Source organism: Rousettus aegyptiacus, unplaced genomic scaffold (assembly GCF_014176215.1).
Source record: "Rousettus aegyptiacus isolate mRouAeg1 unplaced genomic scaffold, mRouAeg1.p scaffold_m13_p_8, whole genome shotgun sequence".
Taxonomy (NCBI): domain Eukaryota; kingdom Metazoa; phylum Chordata; class Mammalia; order Chiroptera; family Pteropodidae; genus Rousettus; species Rousettus aegyptiacus.
Window position 1 is genome coordinate 103,393,941 of NW_023416311.1, and position 13,443 is coordinate 103,407,383.

Consider the following 13,443-nt stretch of genomic DNA (forward strand, 5'->3'; position numbering starts at 1 on the left):
ACTTCCACATCAGCACACGGCGGTGGCGATTAGGAACTTCGTTTTAGTGAGTTTTTTTCTCTTCCTAACTCTCTTTTGGGTCAGATTGCATTCAACAAGGAGGGAACTTAGTCAAAGACCCACTTGAATAGAAATGTCGCTTTTAAATTTAAGAGATTGACTTCAATAACTTGAGTTATCTGTTGTGATCTAGTTTTCAACCAACTTGATGCTTAACGGGTTTTTTAAATTGTTTAAAAATGTTTCTGATTGCTTAATGGGATAGTTTTGCTATGTAGAAGGTAGTGGCTTAGCGCAGGGGTCCCCAACACCTGGATCATGGCCTGGTACCGGTCCGTGGCCTGTGAGGAACCAGGCCGCACAGCAAGGGTGAGTGGTGGGCCAGCGAGCGAAGCTTCATCTGTATTTGCAGCTGCTCCCTGGCGCCAGCATCGCCGCCTCAGCTCCGCCTCAGATCATCAGTCCTTAGATTCTCATAGGAGCACCGGTCCCTGGTGCCACAAAGGTTGGGGACCACTGGCTTCAAGCTCTAGAACACAGCGGAAATGGGAGTTTATTTGGTGGGTTGGTGGTCAGATCGTGGGCCCCTGGTATGTCTACATCGATTCAGCCCCGCCTCTGGGTCAGGGCGAGTGCAAGGCCCCAAGGATGCAAAATTACTCGTGTTTACAGGAATCGTTACTTGAAAGACTGGATAGATGAAAGGCCCTGGCCCCCCGGGACCGCCAGGTTTACTGGAGCAGGCCGGCCGACATGGCACGCCACCGACGACAGCTCAGGGTGACAATGACCGTGATGAAAGTGCTTACTAGGAACACAGAATGAGCCTCATAGGGGGAGGCGTAAGGACAGGGTCAGAAATGACTCCCAGACGAGACACTGGTCGTGCCGAGTTTTGAAGCATTCGTTGGGGAAGTCGGTCCAGGAGGAGGGCGGCTCCCTCATCCCTGGCAGAAGATCAGCACGTGTGAGGACTTGACAGTGTGTGATGTTACGCATTTGCCCAAGATGCTGGAATGAAGGTCACATGCAGCTGTCTGGCAGCATGGACGGGAACAGGTGAGAAGGGGCTCTGAGCGCTAGGTAACGATCTTGAGTAGGAGGACATGTGATCGGCAAGCCAGATGGGAAATGATGGGGTTCCGAGCCAATCCTGGGAGAGTTTGGTTCAGAAGATACTGAGGTAGAATCCTAAGCCTTGGAGTTTGGTAGGAAAATAGGTCGGGTTTTTACAGGCAGATTCCTAGATTTCTGTATTAACCATTTAAATAGACCGTGGTGCTATTCATCACGATGTGACTGTGAGTCGGAACAGGTGTTTTGGGACGGTCGGCTTTGTGCATGTTGAGTTCGAGCTAAGGGACATCTAAGCGAAGATGCCCAGTGGGCCGCTGAGTGTACAAATATCTGTCATTTTAAACCGAAGCTGCATTCAGGACAACGTATTCCGGAAGTAATCCATTGCGGTATTTAGCTGTGATGATGGAGAGAGGAGGAAAGAGGAGAACCCCGGGCGGGCAATAAACCTGCCCCGCCACCCCACTTCTTAAGTTCTTCCCTCTAGGAAACTATGCATGGCACCGACTTGGATTAACTTCCCTAGCGCGTTTCCCGGTACTTGGTTTACCTCAGCGTTTCAGGACCACATGATGAAAAGCAGTTGTGGTTCTATTTGCATCAACAAAAACAATAATAAATACCTCCGATTTACAAAGCACTTTCACACAGGAATTGTGTGGGATGACAGGGTGTGTTATTACCGATGAGAATTTTAGGTCCGGAGGGGTTAAGCAGCATTCCAGGGAATGTAGCTCCAGGCTGAGGACTTCTGGCTTTCGATTTGGCCAAACCTTGCTGTCCAGAGCAGCACTCCCTGAACTTTTTGGCACCAGGGACCGGCGCTCCTACGAGAATCTGATGTCCGAGGATCTGAGGTGGAGCTGAGGCAGTGATGCTAGCGCCGGAGAGCGGCTGCAGATACTGATGAGGCTTTGCTTGCTCACCTCCTGCTGTGCGGCCTGGTTCCTAACAGGCCACGGACCAGACCAGGACTGGTTTGCAGCCTGTGAGTTGCGGACCCCTGGTCTGGATCATGTTTTCCTGTGTCAGAATAGCGACTTCCCAGAGGCAGCACAAATCCCTCCATATCCACAAGCCACGCTGCGTCTGGGGCCACTGGGTCACGTTGCTTTCTTAAGTTATACTTAGTTTTTTGGTGCGGAGGATGCTTAGGGTCAGAGACTAGGTATTCTGGCCTTATGCATTTTGAGAACCTTGTGCATTGGTAGATTTTAGACTGAAGAAATGCAGTGAGATTCTCCCAACATTTTAAAGCAGTCTGTGCAGCAGCTGTCTCAGATTATAAAAATGGGCGAGGAAATGTATTTTTTGGTGAGTTATGTGGAACTTCTCTGACTAGAAAAAAATTTTTATGTGCTTCAAAATAGAGCGTACTTTCTATTTCTGAAGAGCCGTTGAAACGTCCAGGCTACTTAATTATTGCGGAATTTAGAATCAGGTATGAAGAAACCAGTAAGTACCTGGCCTTCCCTGGTACCTGAGCTGCACGTGTCCAGAGTCGTAACTGCACGGCGTCACCGGGGCTGTTTTTAGAGCCAACGATACCTTTCTGCAGAGTGATAAATGGCACAAGCATCCGACAAATGTCTCATCGCTCTGTCCTGCTGCAATTTATCTTTGCTTCGCTTGGCACTTACGTTACAGCTGGGCCTCCTCCCGACCCCCTCCATTCTCCAGGGGCCGTTCTTCTTCATATCACCTGTCGAACTTTCTTATTACTCTGGGAATCTGCTACTTGTGGAGTGACGAAATCACTCGTGTAAAGTGGTAGTGTGTTGAGGGTAGCGGGGGGAACAATAAGACGGCTTTGGCAGTGACGATTGTTGCCGACGGACCGCTCAGATTTCACGCAGTGTCTTGCGTGGAATAAACCGTCGGGAGCCTTGGCCGTTGCTGCCATGTTATTTTACTCTTCTGTGTTAGCGCAAGGTTCGGATGTTCCGTTCCGTACGTGTGAGGGCACAAGCAATAAACCCTGATGAGAACGGGAAGCCCCTTCAGGGCACCGAAGGGCCCCCTCCCGTAACTGTCATGAGAGTAGCTCATTAGGGCTTGGGGTGTGCTGTCGCATTTTTGGAGCCATTCAAAGCCTCTTCTCACATCCCTCTCTGACGGTTGACCCTGAAGGTCGTGGGAGCTCATGGAGAGTTTCAAGCGGGTGAGTTTCATCTTCCGAAGTTCACCGGTCAAGTGTGGAGCTCGGCTCGAGCAGGCAGGACGGGTCAGGGAAGAGGGAAACGGAAGTCAGAGATGGAGGGAAGGGCACAGATTTGAGAGTTAACTGGAAGTGGAGCTTACAGGACATAGAGACACCGGCCGCTGACGGGGAGGCTGGACAGAGAGGGGTGAGCCCGTTCTGTGTGTGGGTGAGTGGCGAACGGGGTCACCACTGACCCACAGTGCGACGGACACACCCGCCGTTTCCAGCCTCGCTCTCCATCGGGGGTGGCATTTACCATCCTTGGCCCGTTTCTTGATCCGTCAGAGGAGACAGAGCAGCGGCCTCCGCCCTGCTGCGTCTCGAGGTGACCCCGGAGCAAACGAGGGCAGGTGACGGACGATGTGGCCGCCTAGACAGTGGTGTCTTCTGTGCCCCACAGTTATGAGAGATCAGGTGGAGGCGCTTTGGAAACCTGTAGGCTTCATTGCCTTTTAAAGTTGGTGGCAAGCCTTTCAAGAGATGACTTACATCATTAGTGAGAAGGTGAAATTGCAAAACTTGTACGTTCTTGTTTTAAGAGCCTAATTTACCCCAGTAGTAGATGGAGGGTCTTACAGTAGAGAGGCAGTTTTAACTCTAAATGAGGTAAGATTTCCTGTCATTTTTTTAAAAATAAAAATAAAAATAATTGTGTTTTCTCTCCAAACCAGACACACATTTTACACATTCTTTACTTTTTTTTTTTTTAATTTTTTTTTTAAATAAGAGGCTTCAGATTATTGCCTTTTTGGCTCAGATCGAGTCTGGCTTTTTTGCCGTCCCTGTTGGTACGTGGAAGTCCGTTTGTTGAGTTTACGATCAATCACGACATATGTATTTATCATGCAGACTCTAATGAGATTATTTCATCCCTGAAAATCCAAATGCCTTTTGCTCCCTCCCCTTACTAAATGGTCTGTATTGGTTACCAGAGCATTTTTGTGTCTTACTTTGGCTTCAAATCGGAGGAGGTGGGTTCTAAACCATTTATGAAGGAGAAGGATCATGGTGCTTCTCATTATTTCTGGATATGCGAACTTGTGTGGCCTCTTTAAGCTGGTATGATTTCAAGGTTTGTCTGCACTGCAGTGTGTATCTGTACTTCATTCTTTTGTGTGTCCGACTGTTGCATTGTGTGGACGTACCCCTGGTTGTCTGCCCATCCAGCTGATGATTGACATTTGGGCTGTTCCCAGCTCTAGGTTGCCGTGAATACTGCCGCTGTGTCTTTGTTGGAGTACGCATTTTTAATTCTTTTGGGCATATACCTAAGAGTGGGTTCGTTGGATCATGTCTCTTTTATGTTTTTAACCTTTTTTTGGCTCAAGATTTTTCCAAAACGCATTACAGACCCCCTCGCGTTTGAGAACGGTTATACGGAACATACGATACTTCGCTCGATGTTCCTGGCAGCCGCTCTGAGTATGAACGATTACAAATTGCTGTAATGCGGCCCAGATGCTCTCGGGGTGTGTGGACGTTCCGCTCCGTGCTCCTGCTGCTCTTTCTCTCCGCTGCACTGCCCAGCCTCGCCCACGACAGAGAAGAGAAGGCTCTGGAATTTGGTCGTCTGGGTTCACGTCTCACCTCTACCACTTACTGGCTCTGCAGCCACGCACAGAATTGTCTCTCTATGCCTCAGTTTCCTCGTCCGAAAAACAGGCGTAATAATACTGTGGCCCTTCTGGTTATTGCGAGTGCCGTCATAGTAAGTTGTCACTCACCGGGTGGCGTAAGTGACAGAAGTTTATTTTTTCACAGTTCTGGTGGCTAGAAGTTCAAGATCAAGATCCCCGGCAGGGTCGGCTCCTTCTGAGGGCTCTGTCTCTGGCTTTCAGGTGGCCACTTTCTTGCTGTGTCCTCGTATGACCTTCACCTATGCACACACATCCCTGGTGTGTCTCTCTCTCTCCAAATTTCTTCTTATAAGAGCATCAGTCAGATTGGATTAGGGCTCATCCTGATGGTTCACTTAAATTTCCCTTAAAGGCCCTGTCTCCATACGCAGCAGTCATATTCTCAGGTGCTGGGGACTTAGAGCCTCAGCATATGGTTATGGGGTGGACGTGATTCCACCTGTAGCACCTCCGAAGCCCTGGGCACAGCGCATGCTCCATTAGGGGTCGGGTGGTGGTGGTTCCAGGGCCCTCCTTCCCCCAACTGCCGACCGGCCCCTTCGGCTGTGCCTGAGCCTGCGCACCAGGAGCCAGACGTGGTCAGCATGTCTTGCAGAAGCCCGAGGGGGAATGCTCACGTCCACGTGGAGGAGGCACAAGGCATTTGCGTTCATAACTCGGTAGCCTCTGCCTGAAGATTTCGCTTACTTTCTGGCCTGGCTTTTTGTTCCAGAAACTGAAGCTTGTCAGTCTATGACGTTCCAGATCAATGACATGAAACTTCAGGAGGCGTTTGGGATTACTGAATACCCAGTATTTTCAAAATGGTCTTGACTACTTTTTTAGAGTTGTGGTCGAATACATAAAATTTACCATTTGGACAGTTTTTAATGTGTGCAACTCAGTGCATTAAATACGTTCACGGTGTCATGTAACTGTAACCACCGCCTACCCCTGGAGGGTTCCGACCGTCCCACACAGGGACTCCACGCCGGGTAGACAGAGCCTCTCCCTCGGCTCCCCCTTCTCTCATTCTCGAATCCTGCGTGAGGGAGGAGGTTAGGTCACGGGGAACGGGACTCGGGGCCTGGCCTGCTTCATCTTCTTGGCTTTGTTTACCTTTTTCACCGTAAGCTGCTTTGGCCCCAATTATTTTGTATAAAGTGACAGGATTGTGTACCGAAAAGGTACAGGACAAATGTACGCAGTGGGGAGCAAAAGCCATCTTTCCCGTTAGCCTGCCCTCAGATGGAGTCATCAGAGCTCAGGCTTCCGTGACACGTGGCAGCTCCTCCGCTCAGGGTCCCTGTCCCAGCGTGGGCGGAGGTGCGAAGCTTGCCCAGCGACCACCCCGAGTGCTGCGTGTGACCGGGTGTCCCCTGTGCTTGCAGACCTACATCGGCTCCATCATCGCCTCCGTGAACCCCTACAAGACCATCGCCGGCCTGTACGAGCGCGCCACCATGGAGGGCTACAGCAGGTGCCACCTGGGGGAGCTGCCGCCCCACGTCTTCGCCGTCGCCAACGAGTGCTACCGCTGCCTGTGGAAGCGCCACGACAACCAGTGTGTCCTCATCAGGTAACCGGCCGCCCGCGAGGCTGGCAGAGGGCTGGCGAGGGCACCACTGGGGACCCAGCACTCCACACCCACCTGCTGGTGGCTCTGCCCACAGCGCGGTCCCACCGAGCTTCTCAAACACAAAACCCACGGAGCACATGAGCAAAAAACCTGCGCGGGTACCCGGGCACACAGATGGAACTTTCCGTTGTTAAATAGCTCGACAGCTACAGCTTTCAGGAAACACGGGGAGCTCACTTAGAAAAGCGAGGTGTACCACGTTTATTGGCTCTTGTCCTTAGAATAATTACTCCGTTTGTTTCTTTCTTTTTTCTTTTAATTGTCTTAATTATTCTTCGATTTATTCAGATTGTGGGACACAGTCCTGTTGACTTACGGAAGTGTTGCATAGTTCTTTCAAATGAAAACGTTTGATGTTCTAGAGCACTAGTTAGAAGCCTTGTGTGTTTGAACAAGCTTCTGGTTTTCTCTACTATAACACGATTACTCTAGATGGAATCTCCCAGCTGATGAATTTTTAGTGATTTTAATTGGCTGCTTGCCAAGCGTACCTCTGAATTAGCTACAGAAAAGGTACTATTATGTGTCTGTTGAGGGACCGTCAGAGGGGCATGCTTATTTTAATTTTTTTAATGAGACAGAGTCTTGACATATTTATTTCAGCTTCATCTTATTTATTAAAATTAAACTACCAGAAGCCCACTATGAAGACTTTTGGTCTATGGCCATACCACCCTGAACAAGCCAAATACCGTCTGGTCTCGGAAGCTTAGCATGGTCGGGCCTGGTTAGTACTTGGATGGGAGACCACCTAGGAAGACCAGGCGCTGTAGGTGTAAAAAATAAAAAATTAAGGATCATAAGCTGACAAGGTCCTTGTAATCTGTGAAGTCAACTGAGGATTGCCTCGCCTTAAAAAAAAAAAAATTATTACTAGGAACCATCTAAAACAGAATCTCTTTCTTTAAATATAGTTCTTAATTTCTATTAATTCAAATTGGCCTCGTCACCTGTAGCCTAGTGGCACCTCATTGTATCCTCTTATTTACTTATATCAGAATCCTGTTCTAGTGACAATCAGCATACCGTTGGATGGTCTCCAAGGCAGACAAATGTTACTTGCCCTGAGGTTTCCATGGAGTCTCCAGGCGGTTCATTCGCTTGTCTCCAGCATTCACTCATGGAGCATGGCAGTTACTGAGAACCAGTAGTGTGCTGAACGGAACGGCCAGAGTGAAAGCCGATTTTGACGTCTGTTTTACATGCCCTTCTAGTCCCAACTTGTGGCAAAATAATTATACTATTTCCAGAGGGAGGGGGTGTTTGGATGTGGAGAGGATGACAAGACTCCACCTCGCCTTCGGGTTTCCAGGTCAGTGGGAGCCAGGCCCGGGAGACAGATGGACAGCCATATGGCGGCTCAGACTCCCAGCCCGTCAGGTTTGCTGGCACTGAAGCCCCGAATTAGACCCACCTGCTTGTGAGTGCAGGCAGGTAACTGGTGGCCGCAGTCACTGTGGGAAACCAGGTCCCAGGTGGCGAGGCGCAGACCAGCCCTTTCTCTCAGTTCACCTGTTGGGGAAGCCACTCGTGCTCCCGTGGTGGGAGGTGGGGCCGGCATGCGGGGTGGGTGGGGGGACCCCTCATGGAGACTCCAGGGAAGGGAAATGGAGGGGCCCCAGCAGAATATTCGGGAGGCGCTCACACTGCCCCATGTGGTATCTCATTGAAGACGGGTAGGAAACAGTGGTGAACCTTTTATTTTTCTGAAGGGTCGACCATGCATCGGACACTGTGCCAGGAACTTTTCAGGCATCAGCTCAGGGAAACCTTCTGACGGCTGTTTGGTGTGCTGTGTGCTGTCTCCAGGTGCCACACAGAAAAATACCATCAGGGACTGTTCTTCTTACTGAGTTTTTACTCATAACTCTCATTCATTCATGGGTCCTTGCTTTTGAAACAAATCTGAATTATATGAATATGAAAGACAACAGTGCCTTTCTCATCCCTGTTTCCTCCCTGCCCCCACCCCCTCAGCCTGCCTGTGTGGGCCTCTCTCTTTAAGGGGAAGGAAATAGCTGGACCGATACGTTCACTTCTCTCCATCACCTTAATGGTACTGTCAGTATATTCAGTTAAATAAATATGAATGATTATGACTTGCAGTCAGTCAACATGAAGCTGCTTGCTTAATATAAAGACAGCTTCTAAGAGTCCATTCCCAATGAAGTAAGTTGCCTTATGACTAGGAGCAGTCTCTGTGGGTTCTTCCACATGACTTCGCTGCAGGTCAGAAGTCAGAACCTAAGAACACTTTCAGCCTACGGAATCTGATAAGATGGGCAGAAGGCAAGGGAACGTAATCTGCTTTAAGACCGAGTTGTTTTCCATACTTAGATACCTAAATATTCGCCCCTGGGAGTTCTTTGTGCTTATTACTTTAAGTGGTGAAAACGAGAGCATGACTAACACGTCACTTGCTAGACAGAGCAGCTTAGGAAGAAAGTAAAAAAAATCAAATGAGATCATGTACGTGTGTGTGTGTGTGTGTGTGTGTGTGTGTGTGTGTGTATAATAAAGTGGAAAAGAGTTGGCTTTTCATGCCAAAGACTGTGGTCTTTAAAAGTCAGGTGGAGAGGGCGGGGAGGGGAGGGGAGGGGGAGTGGATCCCAAACAGAAAGCTCCCATTGTGTAGTGCCAATGTGAAAGGGGTGACTGTTATTTATCTAAATTAACTCAGGAACCAGTCTTTAAGAATCGATTTCTCATTAAAATGTGTTTTGGTTTTTAATAGCTCTCTCCAGCAGGTTTTTTTTTTGGGGGGGGAGGTGGGGAGTGGCGGGGAGGTAGAGTTTAGGGCTGTGAGAACAGAGAAAATTGAGTATAAGAATTTTTTAAATGCAAGGTAGGGGGAAGCCCTATTTAGATTTCCTCAGGCTTGGTCTGCCCCCTGGTGGCGTAAACGTGTTTTACTACTTTCAAGACGTCCCGTGTTGATATATTTTAAACCAGAAAACAAGCCTGTTGGGAACTAGGCGGGACTGCATGTTGGGTTTTCTCTCCCTTTGAACCCAGGCGCTGGGCGCAGGTCCCCAGGCAGCTGGCGGCAATGCCACGTCTCCAGGCTTCCAGTTCAAGCCTCTTTTGCTGTCCCCTCTCACGGTTATTCCCTCTCTTAAGCTTTCGTTTTATTTTAACTTTCTGTGCACATTTAGGCGAATGCTCACGTTACTGTAGTTTTTAAAATATGTAAGTTTAAAACTTGAATTTTTGTTTTCATCTAACTGACAAGGTCAGCATTTGATCTCGGTCGATCCAGGACATTTTGCATTGATTTCAGTTGTTCATACATCATATGAGAGTCTACTCAATTATGGTCTTTTCAGGACATACCAACTTTTGAGATAGGTAGTGCAGGCAAGGCCCGTGGCTGATTCGCCTTTGCCCAGGACAGCGTCTGGCGGAGGACCCGCATTCAACCGCTGTCAGTCAAAGGACGGATGGGAGAAGTGGCTGCCGGTTTAGGACCTCTGCTTGCTTGGTGTATTTCGGTTTTCCAAAACCAGAGTGATTTCTTAACTAGGGGCGGGGTGGGGGAGGCAGTGGTCGCGTTGTGATTCATGATCTCCCCCCACCCCACTCCCCTACGTAAAAGCACCAGTTCCGTGCTTGCGGGGGGGGGGGGACGGGCTCTCAGTGGGACCCCAGCCCCCACCCCCTGCCCGTTCCCAGGCTGCTGTTCCTTCCTCCTGGCGTCCGGGGATCTCCTCTGCAGAGTCCCCTCCCCTCCCCATCCTTCAGTTTTCACGCATTTAGCACCTGTGCATATCTTTCCATTTCGCTCTAAGTGCCATTTCCCCAGACAGGTCTTCACTGAACCTTACCACTACCTAAATTATGAATCCTCCCATCTCCTGAGATCTGTAGTCGACAGCATTCATCGTCGTCCGTGACCGTTTGATTCCTCTTTCTGCCGTGAGATCATAGATGCTGTCCGTGGCCATTCTGCTCGTGACCGTTGGCCAGCCCTTGGCCAGCCCCTGACCAGCCTGACGCATCGTAGAGAGCGTTTGAGGAGGGAGGGGCTGCCTGCAGACAGATGCTTTCTCCAGTGCTTCAAAGATCACCTTGGTTTGACCCTCGATAGAGAGTCTTCGTGAGGAATGTTAGTCACAGGCAGGGGTGGGGGGAGGAGGAGGTGTGTCATCCCTGAGGGCCCCCCCATGTCAGGCCTGGCAGGAAGGGCCCAGAGGGGCCACCAAGGGGGTTTTAGCCACCAGACATGGAAATGACTCAGTTGTCCAGCCGCCCTCTTGTTTACGTGGCCGCATTCTGTCTCTGTTACTAATTGCTGTCCTTACTACCATCGAGGTTGAAATTTCATCTGCCTCTGTGTGCAGGAGGATTGGGGAACACGTAATGTTATTTCTGCCTCACGTGTTTTTTGTTTGCATTTTTATTTTTCAGTTAGAGTTTTCATTCAATATTAGTTTCGTTTCAGGTGTCCAGCATAGTGGTTAGGCATTTAGATAATTTACAAAGTGCTCCCCCGATCAGTCTGGTACCCACCTGGCACCATACATAGTTGTTACGGTATCATTGGCTACATTTCCTGCGCTGTTCTTTACGTCCTTGTGACTATTTTATAACTACTAATTTGTACTTCTTAATCTCTTTAACATTTTCGCCCCACCCCCCACCCCATCTAGCAATTACTGGTTTGTTCTCTGTATGAATCTGTTTTGTTAGTTTGTTTATTTTGTTCCTTAGAGTCCACATACATGTGAAATCATACGTGGTATTTGTCTCTGGCTTATTTCGCTTAGCATAATACCCTCTAGGTCCGTCCATGCTCTTGCAAATGGCGGCCTCACACGTGTTAACTGGAGAACTTACCTCTAGGCTTTGCTTGCTTTAACACAATCAACAATTGCTTAGGTAGGTGTATAAGTTTCTTTTTTAATATTGAGAGTTATTTAAACCATTTCCTTTAACTGTTTCTTAGTTTCTGTGTTCCTCATTCAAAGCATCCTTGCCGAATGCCTCCCGTGTGCCAGCCACCGGGCTGCCAGGTGCCTGTTATGCCAAGCTGAATGCTAAGCCCCCACTGGGAAGTTCTGATTGCCGAGAACAGAAAAATCCAGCCAAAGTTGTCCTTTATCATCTTGGGTGCCGCGAGACGGGGCTTCAGGGTTGTGGATTCCATCACTCCCGCTGGGGTGGCTCTGACTTTTCAGGTGTGGATTCCCAGGCACCTGCCGTCTGCAGCAAGGGGGCTGTGTCTGCCTCTTCCCTTCTGTGTGTGTGTGTGTGTGTGTGTGCGCGCGCGCAAACCTCCCCAGGGGCCCTCGGCACACTTGACTTTAAGTCTTTTTGGCTAAAATCCTGACAGCTGCCCACAGTCACCCCCAGTCACTTGGAAAGGGAATAGAATGACTGCGATTGGCCTAGACCAGTGGCGATGCCCCAGGCAGCGTCATTTCAGAGTCATTTGCTCTCCTTTATTTCATGCGCTTAGCCGCCCACCATGTTTGCAGCCAAATTCCTCCTTCACGATAACTTCCCAGACCGTGGCAGCCAACAGGGGTCATCTCCACCACCTACACGGAGCTCATCTGTGGGTCTCGCCTGTTTGGCGATGACTAACATGCTGCCTCGCGACATCGTTGCTGGAGCCACCTGTTCCTTCTGTCCTTGGGTTAGTCTTCGGGACAGTTCGCTGCCTTTTTACTGCTTCTGCTGTGCCCCAGTCCCGAGCATGGCGCCTTACGCAGACTTGATTTTCACCTTCCAACTCTCTCTCGTCCTCATCCCTGCCTCGCCACCTCCGGCCTGGCTGCACTGGTCTGGCACCCGCGAGCGCACACCTTGACCGTGGCTGCGGCTGTCCCCCAGCAGGCCCTCAGGCCTGGAGCACCACCCCCAGGGAGCCGTGTTCTGCCCAGGCGGCCTCGAGGAGCCGGCTTCTCTCCACCGCCCGGGGCTCCGCCCCGCTGGCCCGCCCAGAGCCCCAGGCCCTCACATCTGGCCTCCGTAGCCGTCATCTTACCCCAAGGCCTTCGCTCCCGTCCCTGCCGGCTGGTGTTTGCCAGTCCTTAAGGCACACTCCACCCTTCTTCGCTCCTCCCGTTGCTCCCTCCCACCCCATGTCTCTGTTTATTTTTCCTTACTGGTCGCCAAAGGGAAGGACCTTGGACTCAGACAGACCTGGCGTTAAATCCTGCCCGGATGCTTAGCTGCTGCCTCCTCCGTCACAGGATTATCGTGGGAATGAAATGACAGCGTGGGTTGAGTACCTGCGGGTTCATTCGCTCGTCCGCTGAGCGTTCGTGAGCGATGGCATTTATGCCGAGGTGCCTCAGAAAGGTGGCCAGTGTGCTCATCCGTTTAACAAACTTTCACCGAGTGCCTGCGAGCAGCCCGTCACTGTCACAGTGGCCGGGAGACGGGTGGACAGAGCCAAGGTCCCTGCTCTCGCAGACCGGCCCGCCGGGAAGGGCACCCTCCGCCTCATTCAGGAGAGGTGGTCCCGATTACCTCACATGCCAAAGGGCATTCGTCACCCCGGAGCCTGTGTGGCTGGGGGACAAGGGACTTGAAACAGGTGTTTGGAGCTCCCTTTTCTCCACCGTTTGACAGTTTGTTCAGTGGACGAAGGGTAGTGGCATCGGCCGGGCTGGTTTTTTTCATTTTTGTTTGTTTTTAAACTGGAAGCGCAAACTCCTGCATTTCTGTCTTTCAGTGGCGAGAGCGGGGCAGGTAAAACCGAAAGCACTAAATTGATCCTCAAGTTTTTATCAGTCATCAGTCAACAGTCTCTGGAACTGTCTTTGAAGGAGAAGACATCCTGCGTTGAACAAGCCATTCTCGAAAGCAGGTAATTCTTGTTCCCCCTTCTCCGCGGTGTGGCTTATCGAGGGGAGACTGAGATGAGCGGGTGTGTCCTCTCTTTTCCTTCACTTCTCTCT

General features: G+C 50.3%; 1 protein-coding gene and 1 pseudogene across 3 annotated transcripts in view; both read left to right on the plus strand.

Moving 5' to 3' along the window:
- The window catches only part of MYO10 (myosin X), a 185,252-nt gene that overhangs the window by 87,308 nt on the left and 84,501 nt on the right, over positions 1-13,443 (plus strand). For all 3 annotated transcript variants that reach the window (XM_016118956.2, XM_016118958.2, XM_016118955.2), the window contains 2 exons: positions 6,288-6,475; positions 13,218-13,352. In XM_016118956.2, the coding sequence (XP_015974442.2) occupies positions 6,288-6,475; positions 13,218-13,352 (323 nt within the window). The remainder of the gene's footprint in view (positions 1-6,287; positions 6,476-13,217; positions 13,353-13,443) is intronic.
- LOC118607000 lies at positions 7,193-7,311 on the plus strand (annotated as a pseudogene).